This window comes from Stigmatopora argus, chromosome 11 (assembly GCF_051989625.1).
Source record: "Stigmatopora argus isolate UIUO_Sarg chromosome 11, RoL_Sarg_1.0, whole genome shotgun sequence".
NCBI classification, from domain to species: domain Eukaryota; kingdom Metazoa; phylum Chordata; class Actinopteri; order Syngnathiformes; family Syngnathidae; genus Stigmatopora; species Stigmatopora argus.
Window position 1 is genome coordinate 13,369,354 of NC_135397.1, and position 20,932 is coordinate 13,390,285.

Genomic DNA, 20,932 nt, shown 5'->3' on the forward strand with positions numbered 1-20,932 from the left:
ATAAGCAAAAAATAATGAATTAGTCAACATAAGTAGACAACAACAACAACAAATAATAAAAATGGAGATCTGCGCCATCAAATGATTTCTGCAGTTCTCCACGCGTCCTGCTGGTGTCACTGCACCCCCCTTAACTGAGATTTTAAAAGACAGGTTGCACTGGTGCACCTTTCTTTTTTTTTTTCTCTCTCCCCCTTCTTTAGTCCATCCGCAACACACTCAGTCACACTGACAGTCGCACCGCGAGCGACGTCTTCGCCGGCCGTAAAAAGCAGCTATATTACCGAATGAAGTCAACAGGCAAAGGGACGCTTAAAAAAATAGGGAAGTAAGATGTTATTGGAGGTCCAAGTGTGAGCGTCGTGGGCGGGTTTGGCTTGCTTTAATGTGTTTGAGTAGTGAGCTCCCGGACTACTAAAAAGGGCTAAAGTCCACTTGGAATGAGTGGCTTTTCTGCTTTTTCTTCGAACCCAACGCGTTTAAGGTAAGACCAAACAACACCGCCCACTTTATAATACCTTCACTTAACGTCATTTGTTATACAATTCGTGCTTCAAAAGGCGTTTGTCAACATATGTTGCCTTCTACTTGACAAATCAAGAACCAGCTGGTGATATAATCAAACTGAAGCTATTTATTAACTTACTATCATATCTCACTGCCGTGTGGGAGGGTTACAACAAAAAAAAATCATTTTAAAACACAGGTGTCAAAGTCGAGGCTAAGGGGCTGAAATCTAACTCGGGAATAACACTTAAGTGGCCCAGAAAAGCCGGTTAACTCTTTCAGTGCCATTGGCGATTATAGATGTCCAATGAAGTGGCTTTTTCCGTCCTTCTGTTGTGAAATTAAAATTAAAATTAAGTTTGTTACTCATAGAGTATAGCTCAGTGGTTAGCGTGTCAACCTCAGTGCGGGATCTGGGTTCAAATCCAGTTTGGTCCACCTGTGTGGAGTTTGCATGTTCTCCCTGGGCCTGTGTGGGTTTTCTCTGGGTACTCTGGTTTCCTCCCACATTCCAAAGACATGCATGGTAGGGTGATTAGAAACTCTAAATTGCCCCTAGGTGAGTGTGAGCGTGAATGGTTGTTTGTCTCCTTGTGCCCTGCAATTGGCTGGCCACCAATTGTCAGCCTGAAGTCAGCTGGGATAGGCTCCAGCACCCCCCGCGACCCTAGTGAGGATAACGCAGTTCAGAAAATGAGATGAGAGACTTCCAATTCTTTTGAACTGGGAGGAGTGGTAGCGTAGGAACTTAAGTGTACTGCATATACTTTGTGTTCCTCATTGACTAGTTTAATGTTTTTCAGCCAAAAATGGGATTATAAATGATAAACATTTGCCTCATCTTGCTACCTTTTTTTGTCTTTGCCTGCCTCTACATTTGTGGTTCTGGGGAAATATTACAAACAAGAGAAATGCTATGAAATGAAGCTGTTCATCTTCATTAAATGTCGTTGTGTTCTGATTGTTTTAAGGAGCGCTCAGAAGTGAACTGGTATTAAGAATGGAGTGAGTCAGTGTCATAATGTCACAAACCGACGCCACAGTTGAATGAACTCTGTGGATCAACATGAGTATGTTTGTGCTTTGTGCCCGTGGTACAATTTGTCTATTATTCTAATGGACATGGGCCGCATCCTTGTTCTCTGACACTAAACAAAGGCGCACAATTTGGCCATTTTCGACTGATGACAAAGCTCAAGAAAAAGCAAAGCGGCCCCAGCTGCGGCTGCCTTTTGTCTTTGCTACGGAAGCAAAGTTGAGTCAATGCAGACAACAAACTGCAGTTCAACCAGAAAGCTTATTAAAAGGGCACAATGCCTTTGACTGTTGTATTTACTACTCTCTTAATGATGCATGCATTTTTTACGAGCTTAAAGAAACTACAGTGGTACCTCGACATACGATCTTAATCCGTTCTGGGACTGAGATCGCATGTCGAGCTTTTCGTAACTCAAGCAGACGTTTCCCATTGAAATGAACTAAAAACAAATTAATTCGTTCCAACACACTGAAAAAACACCAAAAACAGGATATTGGATTGGAAGAAAATGTTTTATTTCTTCTAATTCGCCATCTATTAACAAGGTAACACATAACTAGTGGTTTAATAGTAATAAAATATACTATTTTTCACCAGTAGATGTCGGCAAAGTAACACTTACTATTTGTTGGTTATTTTCTGTTTTGCTGTAAGATAAAAAACATTACTGGATGATTTAATTCCTTATGATATTGACCCTAATAATGTGCTTTTGATTCATAAAGTATCTCAGAAATACCACTTGCAATGATTTTTCTCAAGATGTTCACTTCAAAGTACCACATTTGCACTCCCTGTTAAAACCATGAAAATGGAGGTGAAAATTGTGAAGCAATGATTTAAAGCAGGGGTGTCAAACCGGTCCTCAAAGGGCTGCAGTGGGTGCAGGTTTTCATTCCAACTCAACAAGAGGATACTTTTTGCAAGTCTAATCAGTTAATTAAAGTCAGGTGCTACTTATTTTAGAAGACACCTGATTGGTTAAAATGTCGCCACTGGATCGGTTGGAACAAAGACCAGGACCCACTGCGGTCCTCGGCGGAATCGGTTTGACACCCCTGATTTAAAGGCAATTTTGAGGGTGCGGCTTATATGCTAGTTATTACGGTACATGTTTTTGTTCCTTTCGTTTAATCGGGTGCGAAACACAGTCAGCATTAGAGCATGCTTTTACAAACAAGATGAGAGCTGTAGGCCTTGATTCGAAGTAGTCACACCAGAACCAGTTCATCTAGGTACACTTTAGGGTTGCCGCAAATTATTATTTTGATGGGTGACTAACCACCAATTGTTTTGTGGTTATCGAACTAATCACCTCACATATAACTAGCTACAATGTAAAACACAGCTTTTAGAACTTGGTTCATGAAGGCGTTAAATTAGTCAACAATAGAACTTTTTAGACAAAGAAGCAGAAGTTATGGAAAATTACAACGATAATAAGTCTATTATCAAGGACTACAAAAATAAAAGAAAATTAACTACTGTAAATTGCAAACAATATCTCAAATGATTATTTAAATAGTGAATAATTGATAGTTATCCATTATTGGTGGTAGTGCTAGTAGTATTTACGCAATGATTCTTCATTCTCTTGCACATAATTAACTTCTACAGCATTCTCAGTTTAAAAAATGACAATCTGTTTAGAAAAAACATTATAATTGTCTTGGCAATTTTAACTCATGCAGATTTCTGTGTTCTGTGACAGTAAAATAGCAAACAAAAAAAGTCTCTTCTTACAGTAGAAAAAAGTTAATTCAAATCTTTTTTTTTCTTTATTTCCCATAATAAAGAAAACAACAATTCATTCATTCTCCAAACCACTTATCCTCAGAATGGTCACGGGGGTGCTGCAGCCTATCCCAGCTAACTATGGACACTGGGCAGGGTACACCTTGAATGGGTGGCAAACTTGCAAACTCCACACAGTGAGGACCTACCTGGGATCGAACCCTTGTCCCTAGAACTGTGAGGCCGATGCGCTAACCACTGATTCACCGGGCCGTCCGCCAGGAAACAATTCAAAATAAATCTTCAATTGGGGCTCAAGTCAATGCACCATTGTCCTCTCAAATATAAAGAAAGCTATATGAGTAAGTTAACTGTTGAAATTTGTCTTGGTGTTGCATTGTGAAAACAAAAAGATGACCATTTAGTATGCATGCTGCTAAAACCATCAATACCCATGAATGAGCATCAAGAGGCAGACTAATGAGAATCATGGCAGCATTTTCATTTGCTTATCCTTGATCAGAGCGTGTCGTGACTTGAAAGTGTCCCATTTTGGAGTTCATTCCAGGACACTGTCGAAGCATCACACCAGTTCTTAGCCCCCTTAGCTCATAATCGTCAGTAGTTGGGCTTTCCTTTTTATGCTTGTTTGAAAGCTTCCATCTTCCACATCAGGACCACTCCGGAAGATTGACGGACCAGACGCTTGAATTCACGCCGAGGCCTTGACAGCCCTTTGAGAGTGCACGAGGCAGATAAATGACTCCTGAATGGCTGCTCAGCGCGCCTCCTACGCGAGCTGATAAAAGCAAAGATGAGCCTTTAAAGAAAGATGGCACCTTTTCATTACTGTTGACGGTGACTACATCATTTACATTGACTGACGTCCAATCCGTGGCCAGCAATGGAAGCCAACAGGCTAATCAAGCGCCACTCTGCTGTATTGCTGTGTTCCTATTTGAACACGTTGAATATTTACATATGTAGACCTGCGTGCTTCAGGACTGGCTCGCACCATTATGCAAGATACTACTCAAGGTTGCCATGCCGAAATACCTGATAAACTTCTCAGATTTTGTTGGATAAGACAAGAAGCGAAGACATCAGCATGTTTTTGTCTTTTTATATTTTTTTGGTGGCAGTGGTCAGCCTTTTATGGATGTTGGTAAAGCTCATTTATAGATTATTATTCATTTATTTCCTTTATTCTAGCATTCCTCTTGTGTTGCAGTGCTGTTTAAACGACCCGAAGATTGTGGTCATCGAGTATGGTTTTTCGGCTTTGTCGCTTAGATGCAATGATTTCTTCAGATTCTCAGAGTCTTTTGATGACATCATGGTCTGTCTGTAGATGATGACACGGACAAACCCGGGTATTACGTCTCCCATAATGATGGCCGCGGAGGGAATGATTTCAGCGGCGCAGGGCACAATTTTACATGCTTTATTTATTTTAAGACATTACAAAATAATTTCCTTGTCATTTTGTCTCATTTTTGTGTTTCCTCACATTTAAAGAGGGTTAGTTGGTAGTTGTACTAGGACCGTGGAACAAATTAAAGAATTTACATATAAAGTACACCTGCTTACAAAATTTTCAAGTTACGGAAAAAGTTCTGGAACCAAATAATTTCATAATTAGAGGTACGACTATGTGTAACAGTGTCGCAACTTCCTTTGCATAGGGGTTGTCGTTGTGAAAGTCTGTGTCTGCATGACTGTGTTATCCTTATTTAGAAGTGCAATTATTGTATTAGTTTTTGGCTGCTTTGTCACAATTCATTCATTTTCTGCAGTAGGTGCTGGAGCCTATCCCAGCTAACTACGGGCACCATGTGGGAGGTGGGGGGTGTTCACGCTGAACTGGTGGCCAGCAATCACAAGGCACAAGGAGACAAAGAACAACCATTTGCGTTCACATTCATACCTAGGGGTTATTTAAAGTCTGCATGACTGTGTTATAGTAATGTTAATAAGTACAATTATTTAATCCGTTTTTGGCTAGTTGCCTACCTAGTAGATTGGTGCCCGTACATGTCGTCAACGGACAATTCGTCGCCGGACACTTTGTCGCCAGACAGTTCGTCGAACAGACATATCGTCGCCGGACGATATGTCGAATGGATATTTAGTCGAGTGTTTTTGTCGAACGATTGTTTCCTCGCGAACGATTGCTTTGTTGCATAAATAATTTGTTGAAAGCGATCAACCAGGTAATCTTTCTCTCTCAACATTAAAATCATGAGAGAGAGTTTTTACTTCAGATTTTTTAAAGGATAGGGTTTGGTTTATATTTAGGGTTAAGGTTAGGGTTAATCCTTAACCCTAACCTTAACCACTATCCCCTAACCCTAATCCTAACAACTAACCTTAACCACTATCCCCTAAGGCAGGGGTGTCAACCAGGTCCTCAAAGGGCCGCAGTGGGTGCAGGTTTTCATTTGAACTCAACAAGAGGATACCTTTTGCAAGTGTAATCAGTTAATTAAAGTCAGGTGCTACTTATTTTAGAAGACAAAGACCAGGATCCACTGCAGCCCTCGGCAGAATCGGTTTGACACGTGCCCTAAGGGTTAGGATTAGGGGTTAGGGTTAGGGGCGACGAATTGTCCGGCGACGAATTGTCCGTTGACGAAATGTCCAGCGACGATATGTCTGTTCGACGAATTGTCCGGCGATAAATTGTCCAGCGACGAAATGTCCGATCACGAGTAGATTGCATATACTTTTCTTTGATTGGGGAAAAGGGTTTTCAATACCCGCTTGCGTTTTTTTAGCATGCACGCTTGGTGAAATAAACTCCTATCTCAAGGCACACACTGACAGTGTTTTCCCATATTTAAGTGTCAATATTCAAAGTTTGTACATTTTTTTACAATGACAAAAAATATTGTATTGATGTGAGGCGATAGGAATGTCATTAGCTCCCTTTTTTCCATTGACGTCAAAAGATGTCCAATCCATTTGGGAAACGACTATTCGCTGTCTCCTAGTTCAAATGAATTGTTGGACAGCCATTGCGGTCAACGGCAGCCAATGAAAAAAGAAAAAATAATTGTCATATCCCTGTTTTTTGTTACCCTCTTCTAGGTCCCTGGCCTGTGTGTGAACATGTTTGTGTGATCTCATTGGATTCGTGCGGAGATGAAGGTGGGCCGCTGGCCATCATTGCGGTTCCTGCTGCTTTTGAGCGTGGGTGTGTGCGTGGCAGCCGCCTACCCATTCAGACCACCGCCGGACCTTGACGTGACACCACGCGTCACTATTTTACATAGCAGTAAGCCTTTTTTCTCAATCTTTCACATTAGGAGCAACTTGCCCTATCCAAAATAGCAAGGCAGAGGTATTGATCAAAAACATAAGAATTTAAATAATGTTTTTATTCATTAATCCTTGGTGGCCATAGAGGGAATGTAAACAGAGCACTTAGAATATTTACCAGCAGGGCTCACTTTAATATGAAAAGCATGATTTGTCCTTTTTTGGGTTATGTTTTTTTCCCCATTTTTACTGGTCTGAAAATATGAGTATCGGATCAGTGCCAGCAAAACGTATCTTAACGGAAATTGTATTAAGTCGAAAGTAAAAATCAAAGTCTGAATCCCAACCTGTAACATGGAGCAGACGTTCCCTCAAATTGTGTTTGAGTGGGAGAGATTGGATAAATGAATCAAATGAAACCATAATGTGACATTTAAGCAAAGAGTCTAAGTCGTCCTATTCAGAATCCCCGCCGAGACTGCATCGCTTCTTTAAGGGAGGTGCTGTCACCATGACAACTGTTCTCAATGTTGGCTACATCTGCGCAGATACATTGTTTTATCTACTAATTTTCATAATTGTTGTCACCCCATTGATATACTTATCTTAAATCATCGCCATTGATGAGAATTGATTTCCAATTCATTTGGCTCTCCAAGTCACAATGGATTACTATGACATACGTCAATGTCACCAAATGATATCGATCCAAATATTTAATTGCACAAAATATACAGATGTAGCTAGCTAGGACTTTCATGGTAAAATGACGAATAGATAATCCAATTAATAAACACCTATTTTGACATTCCATTTGGCCGCAAAAATGCCGAGATCTCTTTTTTATGCCTCTTGACAATAAATATTCTTATTTATTTTAGGTTACTCGGGGTGCTGGAGTTTATCCCAGCAAATTATGGGCAGTAGGTGGGGTAGACCCTGGATCGATTGTCAGCTAATCGCAGGGCACAACAAGACACACAACCACTCATGGACAAACTCGCAACAAGGGCCAATTTGGACTTTTCAACCAGGGTACAATGCATGTTTTTGGTATGCGGGAGGAAACCAGAGTACCCAGAAAAAAACAACATAGACACAGCGAGACCATGCAAACTCTACATTCATTAAGCATAACCAGAATTCATACTTAAGACGTGATGCATTATATGGTGTACTTTCCAATTTTCCAAAAAGAGACTAAGTGCAAGTTATATAGTCTGAATAATATGGTATTTGTATCTAATGTTCCGGAAGTCCAACACAGCGACCTGCTAATTCTCTCTTTTCTCCCGCGGAGAAGGTCTCGGTGCACACTCAGTCGGCAGGAATGAAAGGCAGCGTGGAGGGAGAGGTGGGAGGTAGCCGCTTTTGGGCAAGTCAGAGGTCACTCTGTAATTAAAGTTGTGAAAGTTGAGTCCAGTTAGAGTAGGAACTAGATTTCGAGAAAGTCAGATCGAGTGCTTATTTGGCTTAACCAAGTCAGATGTCAAGTTGAAGCACAGCTGCATGTTCAGTCAAATGAATCAGACATAAATCCCTGTCAATAACAACAATTCAGTTTAAAAAAAAAAAGAATTTCACTTCTCCACAAATGAATAAGTTTGCTACTTTTCAATAATCCATAAAGATTGAATTTCATGACTTGTTAGCTCAATGTAAAATAAAACTTTTAGAACTTGGTTCATGAAGGTGTTAAATTAGCCAACAATATTAAGTGTATGGGTAGTAAAATAAAGTCAAAGGCTATTTTCAGTGGGGCTACTTTTTCAAGCCAGTGAGAATTCTTCAATATAATTATAGGCTTGTCATATGCTGACAAAGGCAGAGTGGGACTATGAAGAGATGTTTGTTTAAATAGTTTAAATGTTCATGAATTGATGAATGTTATTTCATGGTTCATTGACACAGTGCTCACAGCAAATTCCTTTTCTCAAAAGCCTTAATAGACTTTGTACATGCACTTATTGTAAAATTAAAACTATTACTCCACTTGCTTCAATTTTGATACCTGGTTGAATAATATCGGACCCCGACGATATTGCGGCAATACAGCATTCCCTCGATTTTCGTGGTTAATCCGATCCATAAACATCCGTATTAAGTGAATTTCCGTGAAGGAGGAACCATACATATATAGACCTGGGCGATAAAACGATAACGATAATTATCGTCCAATATTTTTTTGTCAAAAATAATAGTAAAAACTTGCGATAAAATCACATTTTATGTTGGAGGTTGTGGTTTGGTTATCTTTTTCATGCACTGAATACAAACGTGTGAGCATCAAACTATAGCATATATTTTGCTGTCACGTATAGGCTGCAGATATTGTCAACTGAAAATTTAATTTCCCTTTCCATTTAGAATGCGGTGGCGCTGATTTCTTAGCCAGGCTGACGCTTTCATGGCGGTGAAAATTGAATAGAGAGGAATATAATGCCGACTTTCAAAAGGGTTTGCTTTTCTATTCCGTCGTTGTATGCTCAGTGAGTTGAAGGATTAATACGTATACACACACAGTAGCCAAACGCATTCAATGACATGGATGAATGAGTTAATTTATCAATGAGGCTTCTTTTATTTAAAATCTGGTTAGAATTAAAAAACTATATGAAAGCCATTGTTGCCAGAAAATTTGGCTCTCTGCTGCTGATAGTAATGGTGTCGTCAATGGGAACCAGTAATAAAATAAAAAAAAAAAAATTGTTCTCCTTTTTTGGGTAGTGAACTATTGTCTCATTACTTCAGATGTTCAAGGCCTCAAGCGTTTCGCCTCACCAGTCGCAGTCAATTACAGCACTTTGCTTCTGGAGGCTGACGGTCGCCGTCTCTTTGTCGGTGCCCGCGAGGCCGCGTTCGCCTTGGACGCCACAGACATCGAGGCCGTCCCTGCCCTCAACGTGAGTTTGGCTCATTGTGTTATATGTTTCCAATGTAAGCTCCTGTTTTTAATCTTCCTGTACGTTATATTACATCAGATCGTGTGGGAGGCCTCCCCCGAGCAAAAGCGGCAATGTCTTCTTAAGGGAAAAGACAACAAGGTGGCTGTTGCTCCTTTTCTCATCATATTGTATTTATTACCTCACTTAATGTTCTTTTATTTCTACTCTCACGCCAGACTGAGTGTTTCAATCACATTCGCTTGCTGCAAAGGTTCAACGCCACACACCTCTACATGTGCGGGACCTACGCCTTCAGTCCTCTGTGTGCTTATATAGTATGTTTCATCCATTCTTATGACTTAAACTACTGAGGAAATAACTCAAATAAAGTTTAAAACCAGCGTTTGCAACACTCACTCATTGAGGTTTCCGAATATATGTATAAACAATTTTAAACATTTTTCATAAAACATTATTATTAATCATGCCGTGTAAATTATTCAAGGCTGGCTTCATATTTGTCACCAACAATATAAAAACATGCGTCACATTCGTATCGATAGGTCATACCTGGATGAATATTTTCAACAGGGAGCCGCATTAAATTATTTGACAGTGACTGAGGGTTGTACTAACGAAAACTGGAACTTGTTTTCAGTATTAATTAGCTTTTATTAGTTTATTGCACCTAATTTCCCTGCAAAAAAATGCAACCAAATATTCTTTACTGATTTAGTTACAACATTAACTCAAATATTTATATCAATTCCTTCTTAAGGCTGGTTTAACAGCGCCTCCTGATTTAGACTACAATGTAAAAAAAAAGTCAGATTTATACGTACATTGGTTAGGCCTCAAGTTTGTTTATTTTAATTTCCAATTTAAATATACATGCATCTACCATTGTGAAGATGAGGTGGGAATGTGGGTTTCTTTTCAGTTTTCAATTTCAGTCAACAGATATATCTATTTAATACTTTAACTAGGTAAATGGCTTGACCTTGGACTTCTGTAAACTAATATTCACCAGCCTATGTCCTTGTTGAAAACCCAGAATGGCTGACCAAAATGAGGGAAAGTCTCAGTTGTTTTCTATGTCACCATTTCCCAGATTATATTCATTTGAATTGAATGCCGCTCCGACCTTGAGTTTCCCCGAGCTTGCACAGAATCTTATCTAAGCCACACTCCAGCCTTCAGACAAACAAGGCCACACCATAGGTGTCTGGTTGCTACGGCAACACAAATCTTTGACAACGCTGAGTTTGGGAGTGCAAGGCTTTCATAGTCCGTCCTTTTCTGTTACAGGAGGCTGAGAAATTCTGGATGTCCCGACCCGAAGAAGGTCGAGACAAATGCCCCTATGGCCCCACGACGGGATACACTGGCCTCATCGTTGGTAGGGACCCTCGACACGCACCTGGTGCTCACTATGCAAAATTAAAATATGTCCTGCTATCCCTCAACACTTGATTTTATCTGTCAGACCAGGAGCTTTTTACTGCTTCCCAGTACGAGTTTCGAAGATTCCCGGATATCCGCCGCAACACTCCGATCCTCATGACTGAGTCCGCCCCAACTCGGTGGTTAAACGGTGGGTCTACCAAGTTTTTAAAAACTTTTGGGGAATAAAAGCTTTAGGGCAGGGGTGTCAGACTCAGGTTGGTTCGCGGGTCGCTTTAACGTCAACTTGATTTCACGTGGGCCGGACCATTTTTGATATATTTATATATTTTTTTATAAATGGATTAAAAGAACTGGATTAAAAGCCCCGAATATTCAGTTTTTTATAGATCGAAAACAGTTTATTTTAGCTTTTTTAATATATTTTTAGATTTTACAAAATGATTTTTGAACTAAAAACACAGAAAAAATTGATTAAAAAATTACAATTATTGATTTAAAAGGGGGGAAATCAGGAAATGTAATATACATCTATACTCTTCATTTTAATTTGATCCTAAAACAGAAAGTCGGCACTCATGATTTACTTTCCCGGGCCACACAAAATGATGCAGCGGGCCAGATTGGGCCCCCGGGCCGCCACTTTGACACGTGTTTTAGGGGAATCAAAGCTTTAAGTGTCTTAAACATGATCAATTTGTTGCCTTCCCTGTTTTTTCTGAATAACTGTGAATTATAATTAGAGCTGACAATGTTAAAGCATTAACTTTTGTTCACAGAAAGCACTAAGGAAAAATTAAATAGACCTACATTTATTATTCTCCTTAAATAATTGTAATTTGGTTACACAGAGTTCATGGATGAACTGCTTGTGAAATCCAGATGACTAAAGACAACAAGACCCATAGAAGCTAAAATGCATAATGCAAAACAAGATGGCAAATGGAGTAGACGATCTCTTGCATTTGAAAGTTCTTTTAGATATTTTGAAGGTGATAATGCCATCAAACAGCAGTTCATAGCAACCGCTAACGTTGCAAAACTAAGCTATCATAAAATAGATTTTGACAAGGAGTTTTCTCAGAAGTGTGCATTGTCGTTTTTGGATACTTTTCCGAGACAGTCTTTGCAGCATTTAATGAGGTTCGTCTTTCGTGAAAGTCGCCTTAATTCCCTCCAAACCACGGCCAAGTACAAAGCAGTCGACCCCTTGTGAATCCTCTTCCGATGATCTTTCACTTCAATTATTTCTACATTGGTGAAAACTAAAAACTTGCACCAACTCAAAACATGGCTACTTACTGCTTGCCATCTGTCCACATTCGCCGTCACGTGACACGCCATAAACCCAACCAACGTGTTCCTCCTTTAAAGTCCAGCAGCTTTCACAACTCTCTCCCTCTACCAATTGTGGTTTTAATAAATAATCAAATAAAAAATATAAAACCAAGAATTTTATATTTCCCCAAGTCCAATTTTGATTACTTTCATTCACATTATTATGGATTTTGCTAAGTAGTATATGGTTGATGAAATTCATTAACGAAATGGTACACATTTTATAATTTAACTAAATTTACCAGTACGTTTTCAAATTTCACTGGTTAGGTTGTCATAATTGTATTTTTTTATTTAAAAATATTATTTTATCACTATAATAAAGCGTTTTACATTTTAATTGAAGTTTAATCTCTAAATAGTTTTCATTTGATTTTTGATGAGTAAAGGACTCAAATTTTAAATTATGAATCCAAATTTAAGGAACTACATTTCTTCCTTAAATTGATCAATAACCATCTTTTAATTTGAACATTCATATGACTAGTGAATACTAGTACTAGTAGTAAAGCACATGTAAAAAAGACAGAATTGCTGTTTTATTACAACTGAGCAAATAATTGAATCACAAATGACATTAATTGTCAATAAAATAATTGAAAGATAGAGAATAATTATTTTAATTATTTAAATCACCGTTTGTTTGTTGTACTGCTGTTCCAGAGGCCAACTTTGTGGGTTCGACATTGGTGAGGGAAACCCACAGCACAGTGGGCGATGACGACAAGATCTACTTCTTCTTTAACGAGGGTGGAGGCCAGCAGCGGAGCGCCGCCTCTGGTACCCACAGCAGGGTGGCTCGGGTGGCCCGTATCTGTAAGGTGAGCCCGGCCGGCCTCAGTTGTCGACGCCAACTTGGCGGTCCTTAAAACTAGAACAGAAGGGGCCACAAAAGGCATTTTGACAATTGACCTTTGACAATTGACCTTTGGCAAAAAGCCCCGTCTCCCCTTAGTTACAATGATTAAACCAATGATCTTCGTGACTCCAGACATAAAGCGGAGTGTTTTAAGTGATTTATTTTGGAGCAATACTCACCACCGGGCCAGCCTAGTTTTCGTTAGTTTTGTAAATATTATTAAAAACTATTCCTTAATTTAGTTAAATTGTTTTTTTGTTTTTTTTGTCGGCGGCCCGGTGGAGCGAGTGGTTAGCGCGTCGGCCTCACAGCTCTGGGGTCCTGGGTTCAAATCCCGGTCACATCCACCTGTGTGGAGTTTGCATGTTCTCCCCGGGCCGGTGTGGGTTTCCTCTGGGTATACCGGTTTCCTCCCACATTCCAAAAACATGCATGGTAGGCTGATTGGACACTCTAAATCCGATTCCGGGTGTCCCCCGCCTCTGGCCCAGAGTCAGCTGGGATAGGCTCCAGCACCCCCCGCGACCCTAATGAGGATAAAGCGGTTCAGAAAATGAGATGAGATAAGATTTTTTTGTCCCTCTTCTCCCATTAGGGTGACCAAGGAGGCCTCCTGACACTTCAGAAGCGCTGGACATCATTCCTCAAGGTGCGACTGGCTTGCTCTCTGCCTGAGTACGACTTTTACTTCAACGAGCTTCGTAGCATCTTCGTCGCGCCAGGCAACGCCACGCGGGACACGCTCTTCTATGGCATCTTTGGCCTGGGTTGGTGAGTTGAAAAATGCAGCTAGTAGATTTCATTTAATGCCATTGATGGAATAATTTTACTGACTAGACATTTATGCCCCCCAATGGAAGACAATGACTAAAGCACTTTTTTTTTTCCTTTAACCTTCATATTTTCCTTTTTTTAATGTGTCGCTCATCTACTTCTGCGGTCACCTCGGTAACGGCTGCCCCCTTTGTTTTCATTCACTGTGTGTTTCAAAATGTTTGGAAATTTTTCAGGAAGAGCATTAAGGCGTCTGCAGTGTGTCGCTTCTCGTTGTCTGACATCCAAGACGCCTTTCAAGGACCTTACATGGAGACGCAAGGCTCAGGCTCTAACTGGAAGGAGTACACTGGAAAAATTCCTGAACCAAGACCTGGAACGGTAAAAACACACGCATGAATGTATACAGTAGTGCACTGACTTGTAAATGAAGTTCTCGAGAAAGGCAATTCGAGCTGATATCATCATTATTTATCCATTTTCAGTTTTAATACTTGTACTAATACTGAAGCTAGGAGCTATAATATAATTAGGTTTTATATTTCTTTTTAATAAGTACTGTTATTACTCAGGATAGCGGCCCTTTTAACGAGTGGTTAGCGCGTCGGCCTCACCGTTCACAGAAAATGAATGAATATGATATGATTTTATGTTCGAATGTCTGTGAGGCCGCATAATATATTTTAATGATTTACGGCTATATTAAAAAATATTTTTCATTTATATAGTTGCAAGCCAAAATTTGAGGTACAAACCTTTTTGCGAAAAGGGGTTTGTAATATTTGTAAATAAAATATGTGAGCTGGGATGTCAAAATCGTTATCAATTACAATGTAATTGTTACAGTCTAGTAATAATGATATGATATTATCCAGTACTATTTTAACAACTTGATTTTGAGTTGCTAGTCAAAATTTGACTAAGAGTCAGAGTATTGATTGCTGCCTGCCACACTCTCCTAGTCAAATTGGATTAGACGTCTAGCACTATCAATAACAGCCGATGATGTAAATTAATAAAAAAAATCATGGCATGTCATCAACACATCATTTTATATTTTAATGCTTTCACTTTGAGTTGCTCATCTCAAGTTTGGCTACAAACTTTGAACCGTACAAACCTTGGGTCCAGACCAAAATGCAATATGTTTTTTTTTTCACATTGCAATTTTTGCTGGATTCTGTTATTTGAAACATACCTACATATGAGCAAACATCGTTCAATCATGGGACAGAATGGTCTGAGTGGAGTTAAGTACAGAAATTGATGATCTCAGAAATCCAGCGTGCGGCACACTTGCTCATATGCCTTTCTCCATCTACCCAGTGGTAAACATCTTAAGGTATCGCCTTAAGATAGTTTTTATGTTGGCCTCTGCCCGAATCTCAAATAGACATTCACATTGAAGTCCGACTCATGTTGGCCGACGCACAGCCAACCGCAGACTGTGATGTTAACCAAAAAAAAACACCAAGAAGGCTTAGTTTTTGGTGCCAATCAACTCATTTGGTCTATTTTTTCCCTCCCTTTAGTGCATTACAGACGACACGAGATCGCGAGGCATCAACGTGTCCACCTCGCTGCCCAACGATGTGCTCAACTTTGTCCGAAGACACCCACTCATGTCCCAACAAGTCCAGGCATTCGACCGTCACCCCCTGCTGTTCAGGAGGACCACGGATTACACACACATGGCTGTGATTGCCGTGCCAGGCTTGGATGGACTGCAATATGATGTGTTATACATGGGAACAGGTGGGGATGCTGCTTGTCGTTTTTACAATCAAACCTTCACTGTCAATAGATATACAGGAAATTCATATTTTGATTGATTAGATGAAGGCTGGTTGCACAAGGCGGTCCTCGTGGAAGCTCAGCTGCACATTATTGAGGAGTTGCAGCTGTTTGAAGAAGCGCAGACTGTGGACAACGTGCTCATTTCTGTCCAACAGGTTTAGCTACCACACACGCACACACACACACACATGAACGCACACTTGTGCATATGTCACAGTGTTTGTTATATGGCCGTCGTACTACAGATGAGCGTGTACGTGGGCTCGCCTTCAGGCGTGCTGCAGCTGCCCCTCTCCGACTGCGGCAGGTACGCCTCCTGCTACGACTGCGTTTTGTCCAGGGATCCGCACTGCGCTTGGAGCGGCAACTGCTGCGTGGATGTCGCACACTACACAGATAAGTGAGTTAGGCCGCACCAGAGAGTGACTGAGACTTTGTGTGCATTCCAAAAATGATGACATCATCCCTCTGTTGGGAGATACAACAGCCTGCTGAAAGTAAACAAAAAGTGTGCACAGTGTTCCAACTCCTCATGACAATATAGGCCTAAAATGGAGAGGTCACTGCGTGCACCATGGTACTTTGAGAGGGGCCGTGTACGCCAAATACTGCTTTGTGTACACACCGACCTTTACCAAAAGCTGAACTTCACGTACCCCGAACAACCTCCAGTTCCCATAATGTAAAAATAAGTAACATAACGACTTTAAGCTATAGCTTCATTCTTGTTATATTGCCACTTTAATCACTTAATATTTTGACTATTCTTGTAGTCCTATTTTTTTTTCTTTAAGCTTATGTTGACTGGATGTTCAGGAATGTTCTGGCTCCGGCAACTGAAGTCACGTGAATGAGAAAACATATTTGATAGGGCGCTTCTTTGTTGTTGTTGAAATCTTTGCATTTATTGTTTCATTTTCTGAACCGCTTTATCCTCACAAGAGAATTGAGAATTTTTGTAAAATAAATGTGTTGCTGTTGTTGTCACAAGCAACAGAAGCCACAGAGTTCCAAAAATCATGTGAACACAGCCTGGCTCTATTGAATAAATTAATCAATGTGTGAAGGCTGTCACAAAATAATTTTGTCTTGTCTGCTCGCATAATTTGTGCATGTATAGGAGGAAACAAAATCTAGTGAGTATCCCTTGTCTAATATTTGTGCATCGCGCAGACTGAGAAGTATGAGTATATGCACAGATTTGGCGATACTGTATATATTACTTATGTATTACATTTAAAATTCCGCTGGGGGAAATGGTGAAAATTAGCACTGAAAATTGACCCGGGCAGCCAATCGGCTCACGAGATGACCCCACTCCAGCAACCAATCGCCTTGTATGAGTGCCAGTGAATATGTATAAAGTCCCTAGAGGTATCTTTCACTTGCTGGGACAATGAAACTATGCGTACTTTTTCATTTTGAATTTTTGATGAATGCTTTTTGAAATTCCGCGACACGGTGAATCTACAAAACGTCAACCGTCAAGTAGGGATCACTGTATGAGCTAATTGAATTTTGTACTGCAAACAACAGTGTGCAAGTAATGTGACCTCATTGGCAATTTCCTACTTGGACTGGGTTAGGGTTATGCAGTAATCCCTCAAATATCGCGGTTAATGTAGACCAGACATGGCCACGATAATCCAAAAATTGCAAAGTAGTGTTAAAACTTTTTTTTCTTCAGTGCTGAGTCCTAATAGCAAGAGTCTTCCGCTTATAAGTTTCAGCGTGGATTTTCACATTTTGAACTTGAAAAAAATAAAAATATATATTTTTTAATAATTAATGGCAGAAAAAAATCGCGAAAAAGTGAAATTGCGATAAGTGAAGTTGCGATAATCGAGGGAAGACTAGTTCCAAATGGATTGGACTTTTATCTTCATCAGCGGCGCCACATCATTATTAAACAAGTTTTATCCATATTAGTGCGCTCATATATTTTCTCACTTGCAGAATGTCGTTAATCCAAGACATCCAACAAGGCAACAGAGGGTGTGACAACACAGAAGACGGTGGGTGCAATCCTACAAAAGTTGGCTCTTGAGTGATTAATCAAAATTTTAGAGGTGATTGTTTTGGAAACCCTTGAAATGTCATCTGAAATTGCATTTTTTCCCCTCATCCTCTCAGTTGTGCCTACGCGCAGTCGCTCGGTCCGAGTGGGTGATGACGTCCTGCTGCAGTGCGAGCTGAGCTCCAATCTGGCTGCGCCCACGTGGACCCTCGATGACCAGGAGTTACACGGTTACGGCCTGAGCTCCGGTTTCCGGATTGGCACCGACGGGCTTCTGCTAATCAGCGCGCGCTTAGACCAGAGTGGGCATTACGCCTGCTACGCCGTGGAGAACCAAGTTCGGGTAGGCTTGGTGTCTTACAATGTCACCGTGGCTCCTGAGCCGATTCCGCCGCCCACGGAAGAACCTAGGCACCGCTCCATTGCCATGCCCCAACCCGTTCCCTCCGAGGGGGCCCCAGCGGTCGCCCCTCGGAGGCCCCAGTCAGAGTTTCTCTCCACCAAAAACATGGAGGCTTTGTATCTATCCCTCATTACCATTTTAGGAAGCCTGTGCGTGGTTCTCACTGTGGTTCTGTTCTACCTCGGTTTTTGCCTGCGTGTGGGAAACCAAGGAAAGTACTCGCTACGCAGCGCGGCTGCCGCCGCCCACCCGCCCAAGAAGCGAAACCGCCAAAAAAAGCAACGGCATTCAGCCCACTTGGAGCTGAAAACCATTTCCGGCAACGGGAACGGCGTCTGCAATGGTGTCCACTCTGGGGGCTTCCTCCAGATCGTCCCGGGTGAGGCTCGCACTTCGCCTAACGCGGAGTCGGCCGCACCTCCGCCAGCGCCGCCCCTGCCCACTGCGCCGGACCGTGACTTCCACGGCGGGCTTTCGGCCACCTTGCCCAGCGTCCTGCGGCGCATGAACGGCAACAGCTACGTGTTGCTCGCCCAGAACGATGCCGACAGCATGGCACCGGGACAGGATGGTCCATCCTTCTCCGATGAGCTTACCAAGATGTTGGAAAAGCGCAAACGCACTCAGCTGATGCCCCGGCCGGACGAAAGCTCCGTTTAGGCCAAGCTTAGAAGAGCAAAAATGTGAGATGGAGGGGAAAACAATCTTTCTACCTCACTTCATTTGTGACCGAGGATCACTTTACAGGCTTGAGGAGTTGCCAAGTTGAAAATGTACCATTGAAATCCAGTGAGAAAAAGCTGGGATTCCACCATCCGGTCAAATGTGTCGGTACCTTCCCGTTCATGAAAGATAAACCCACTGTGATCACTACAGCTGCCACAAACGCTTTTGTTTTTGTTTTTGTTTTTTTGTATCAAAGAATCGGATATATAAATCAGGTGTTCAGCTATTGCTATATTACTGTCATTGTTCTACTGATAAAGCATATCTCATTTTGATTCGCTATAAAGATATATGCTTTCAAACATTGAAATTGAAAACACCTGTTGTCGGCCAAAGAGTTAACCTTTGTAAAGTCACGAGATATTTATAAAGCAAAAAAATAAAATCCAAAATTCCCAGAGGAAATTACACATGGGCCACACCTATTTTACAATGTATTTGTATAAATTCTTTTTTTTTAATTAATTAAATTTTCTTAGAAATTATTTTTTTTATTACTCATGGCTCTTTTCATTCGTTTTTAATTGTTTTTTAATTTATTTCTATTTAATTTTTTAAATGGATAATTTATTTAAAAATATTACATATATATGTGTGGATATATATGTATGTATATGTGTATATATACTATATATGTGTGCGTATATACGGCCAGCCAATATTTGGCAATTTGACGTAAATCGGTATCGGCCCTTTTTTACTCGGACCAGCCGATATGAAGAAATCAATTCAAAACTGGGTTATTTGTGCTCAAATGCAGCTACACTATTCTAACATAAACAACTAGCCGCTTGTTAATTTGAGGGCTTTGATGTTATTGCCACTGCTATTCTTTAATTCGCAGCAATCTTTATTGGTAATAAACACACAAGAGACGGACCAGCACCAATGAAAATTTAACCCCTTAATCCTAGGTTGCCTTGCCGCTATCCAAATAAAGTTGAATTGTACATTCAATAACATACATTAACATAAGTTGTAAGAATGCTCAAAATATTTTTAAATAAATATAGCGGTAGAATAATGAAATATATATATATATATATATATATATATATATACATATATATACACGTACATATATACATATATATATATATATATATATATAATTTCATTAAGTTCTATGAGGGCATGCATTATTAATTTTTTTTACACTTGTACTGAAAATGAATATAAATCCTTTAACTACTATTAATCGGTTCTGAAAAATCCATATCGGTCAATCACTAATGTAAGAAAAATCATAATTCATTCATGAAAGTCTTAAAAATGTATGCTCAATGTTTTTCCTTTTGTCTTTTTTTTTTACAGTTAATACTATTTTTATATAAAGTTAAAATTTTAAATACTGAAGTTTTTTTCCTTTTGTTTATGCAATTGTATGTGTCGTTATTTTTCCTTTTTTATGTTTCATTTATAAAACTAAAAAACATTCGTTTTTTGTATTTTTATTTTTATTTATTATTGAAATTGAAGAATAGCAGAATATTACTTTAGCAGCAGCCCATGAGTTAAGAGCCTCAATGAATGAGCATTTGGACAAATAGTCGTTGATGAACTTGATCATCGATTAGTTGTCAATTAGTCGTAAAATCGTGGCAACCTTAGTGATCATGCCAATAACTAATATTAGTATGATCAACACATTTTTAAACTTTTCTGGTGGGTGTGCTTTCATGAATAGTGACTTTAATACTAACATTTTAGCGCATGTTTGTATTTCTTTAATGCATGCGAGGTGGTGTCATGGGAAGCTCCACATCGTTCGTAGTTGTGAATAATTTGCTTTATCTGTAGTACGTGCCTTGTGATTGGCTACTCAGTTTTGGAAGGGGTTTCAGAAAGCAATGTTTCAGAGAAAACAAACTGCTTTTTTTTTAAATGTGAATTTTACTAACATATTGTGAATTGATGGCCTTATTTGTCTATCATGAGACTGACAGACTGATTGTATGGCAATAGATGTCCAATCAATTTAAACATTGGTGGGCTGGCAGCATCATTACCACTAAAACTTAAAAACTAGGCATTTCCTTGTTGACAATTACAATAACAATAAAGCTGCTGATGTTTTATTTTATTTTTTATTATTATTTTTATAGCCATTCATTTTCACAGCATTTGTGCTCCTCTTGGTGAAAAAAAGAAAGATAAAATTCCAGTTATCTCCAAGAAATGTGCATTT

The 20,932-nt window shown here is 39.9% G+C and overlaps 1 protein-coding gene across 1 annotated transcript; it reads left to right on the forward strand.

The window, feature by feature from the left end:
- The first annotated feature begins 160 nt into the window (after positions 1–160).
- On the forward strand, positions 161–20,827 carry LOC144084685 (semaphorin-4G-like). The gene is made up of 15 exons (XM_077613327.1): positions 161–484; positions 6,371–6,557; positions 9,293–9,444; positions 9,523–9,585; positions 9,663–9,761; positions 10,735–10,825; positions 10,913–11,020; positions 12,832–12,989; positions 13,623–13,798; positions 14,038–14,182; positions 15,334–15,556; positions 15,638–15,753; positions 15,844–15,998; positions 17,555–17,613; positions 17,732–20,827. The coding sequence occupies exons 2-15, from the start codon at positions 6,425–6,427 to the stop codon at positions 18,676–18,678; spliced, it is 2,625 nt and encodes an 874-aa protein (XP_077469453.1). The 5' UTR covers positions 161–484; positions 6,371–6,424; the 3' UTR covers positions 18,679–20,827.
- The last annotated feature ends 105 nt before the right edge of the window (positions 20,828–20,932 follow it).

Bases quoted from the DNA above. Each gene is read 5' to 3' on its own strand.
- LOC144084685 (XM_077613327.1), top strand. From the start codon at position 6,425: ATGAAGGTGGGCCGCTGGCCATCATTGCGGTTCCTGCTGCTTTTGAGC. The intron at 13,799-14,037 runs GTGAGTTGAAAA...GAAATTTTTCAG, and splicing joins GGCATCTTTGGCCTGGGTTG to GAAGAGCATTAAGGCGTCTG. The intron at 17,614-17,731 runs GTGGGTGCAATC...TCATCCTCTCAG, and splicing joins GTGTGACAACACAGAAGACG to TTGTGCCTACGCGCAGTCGC.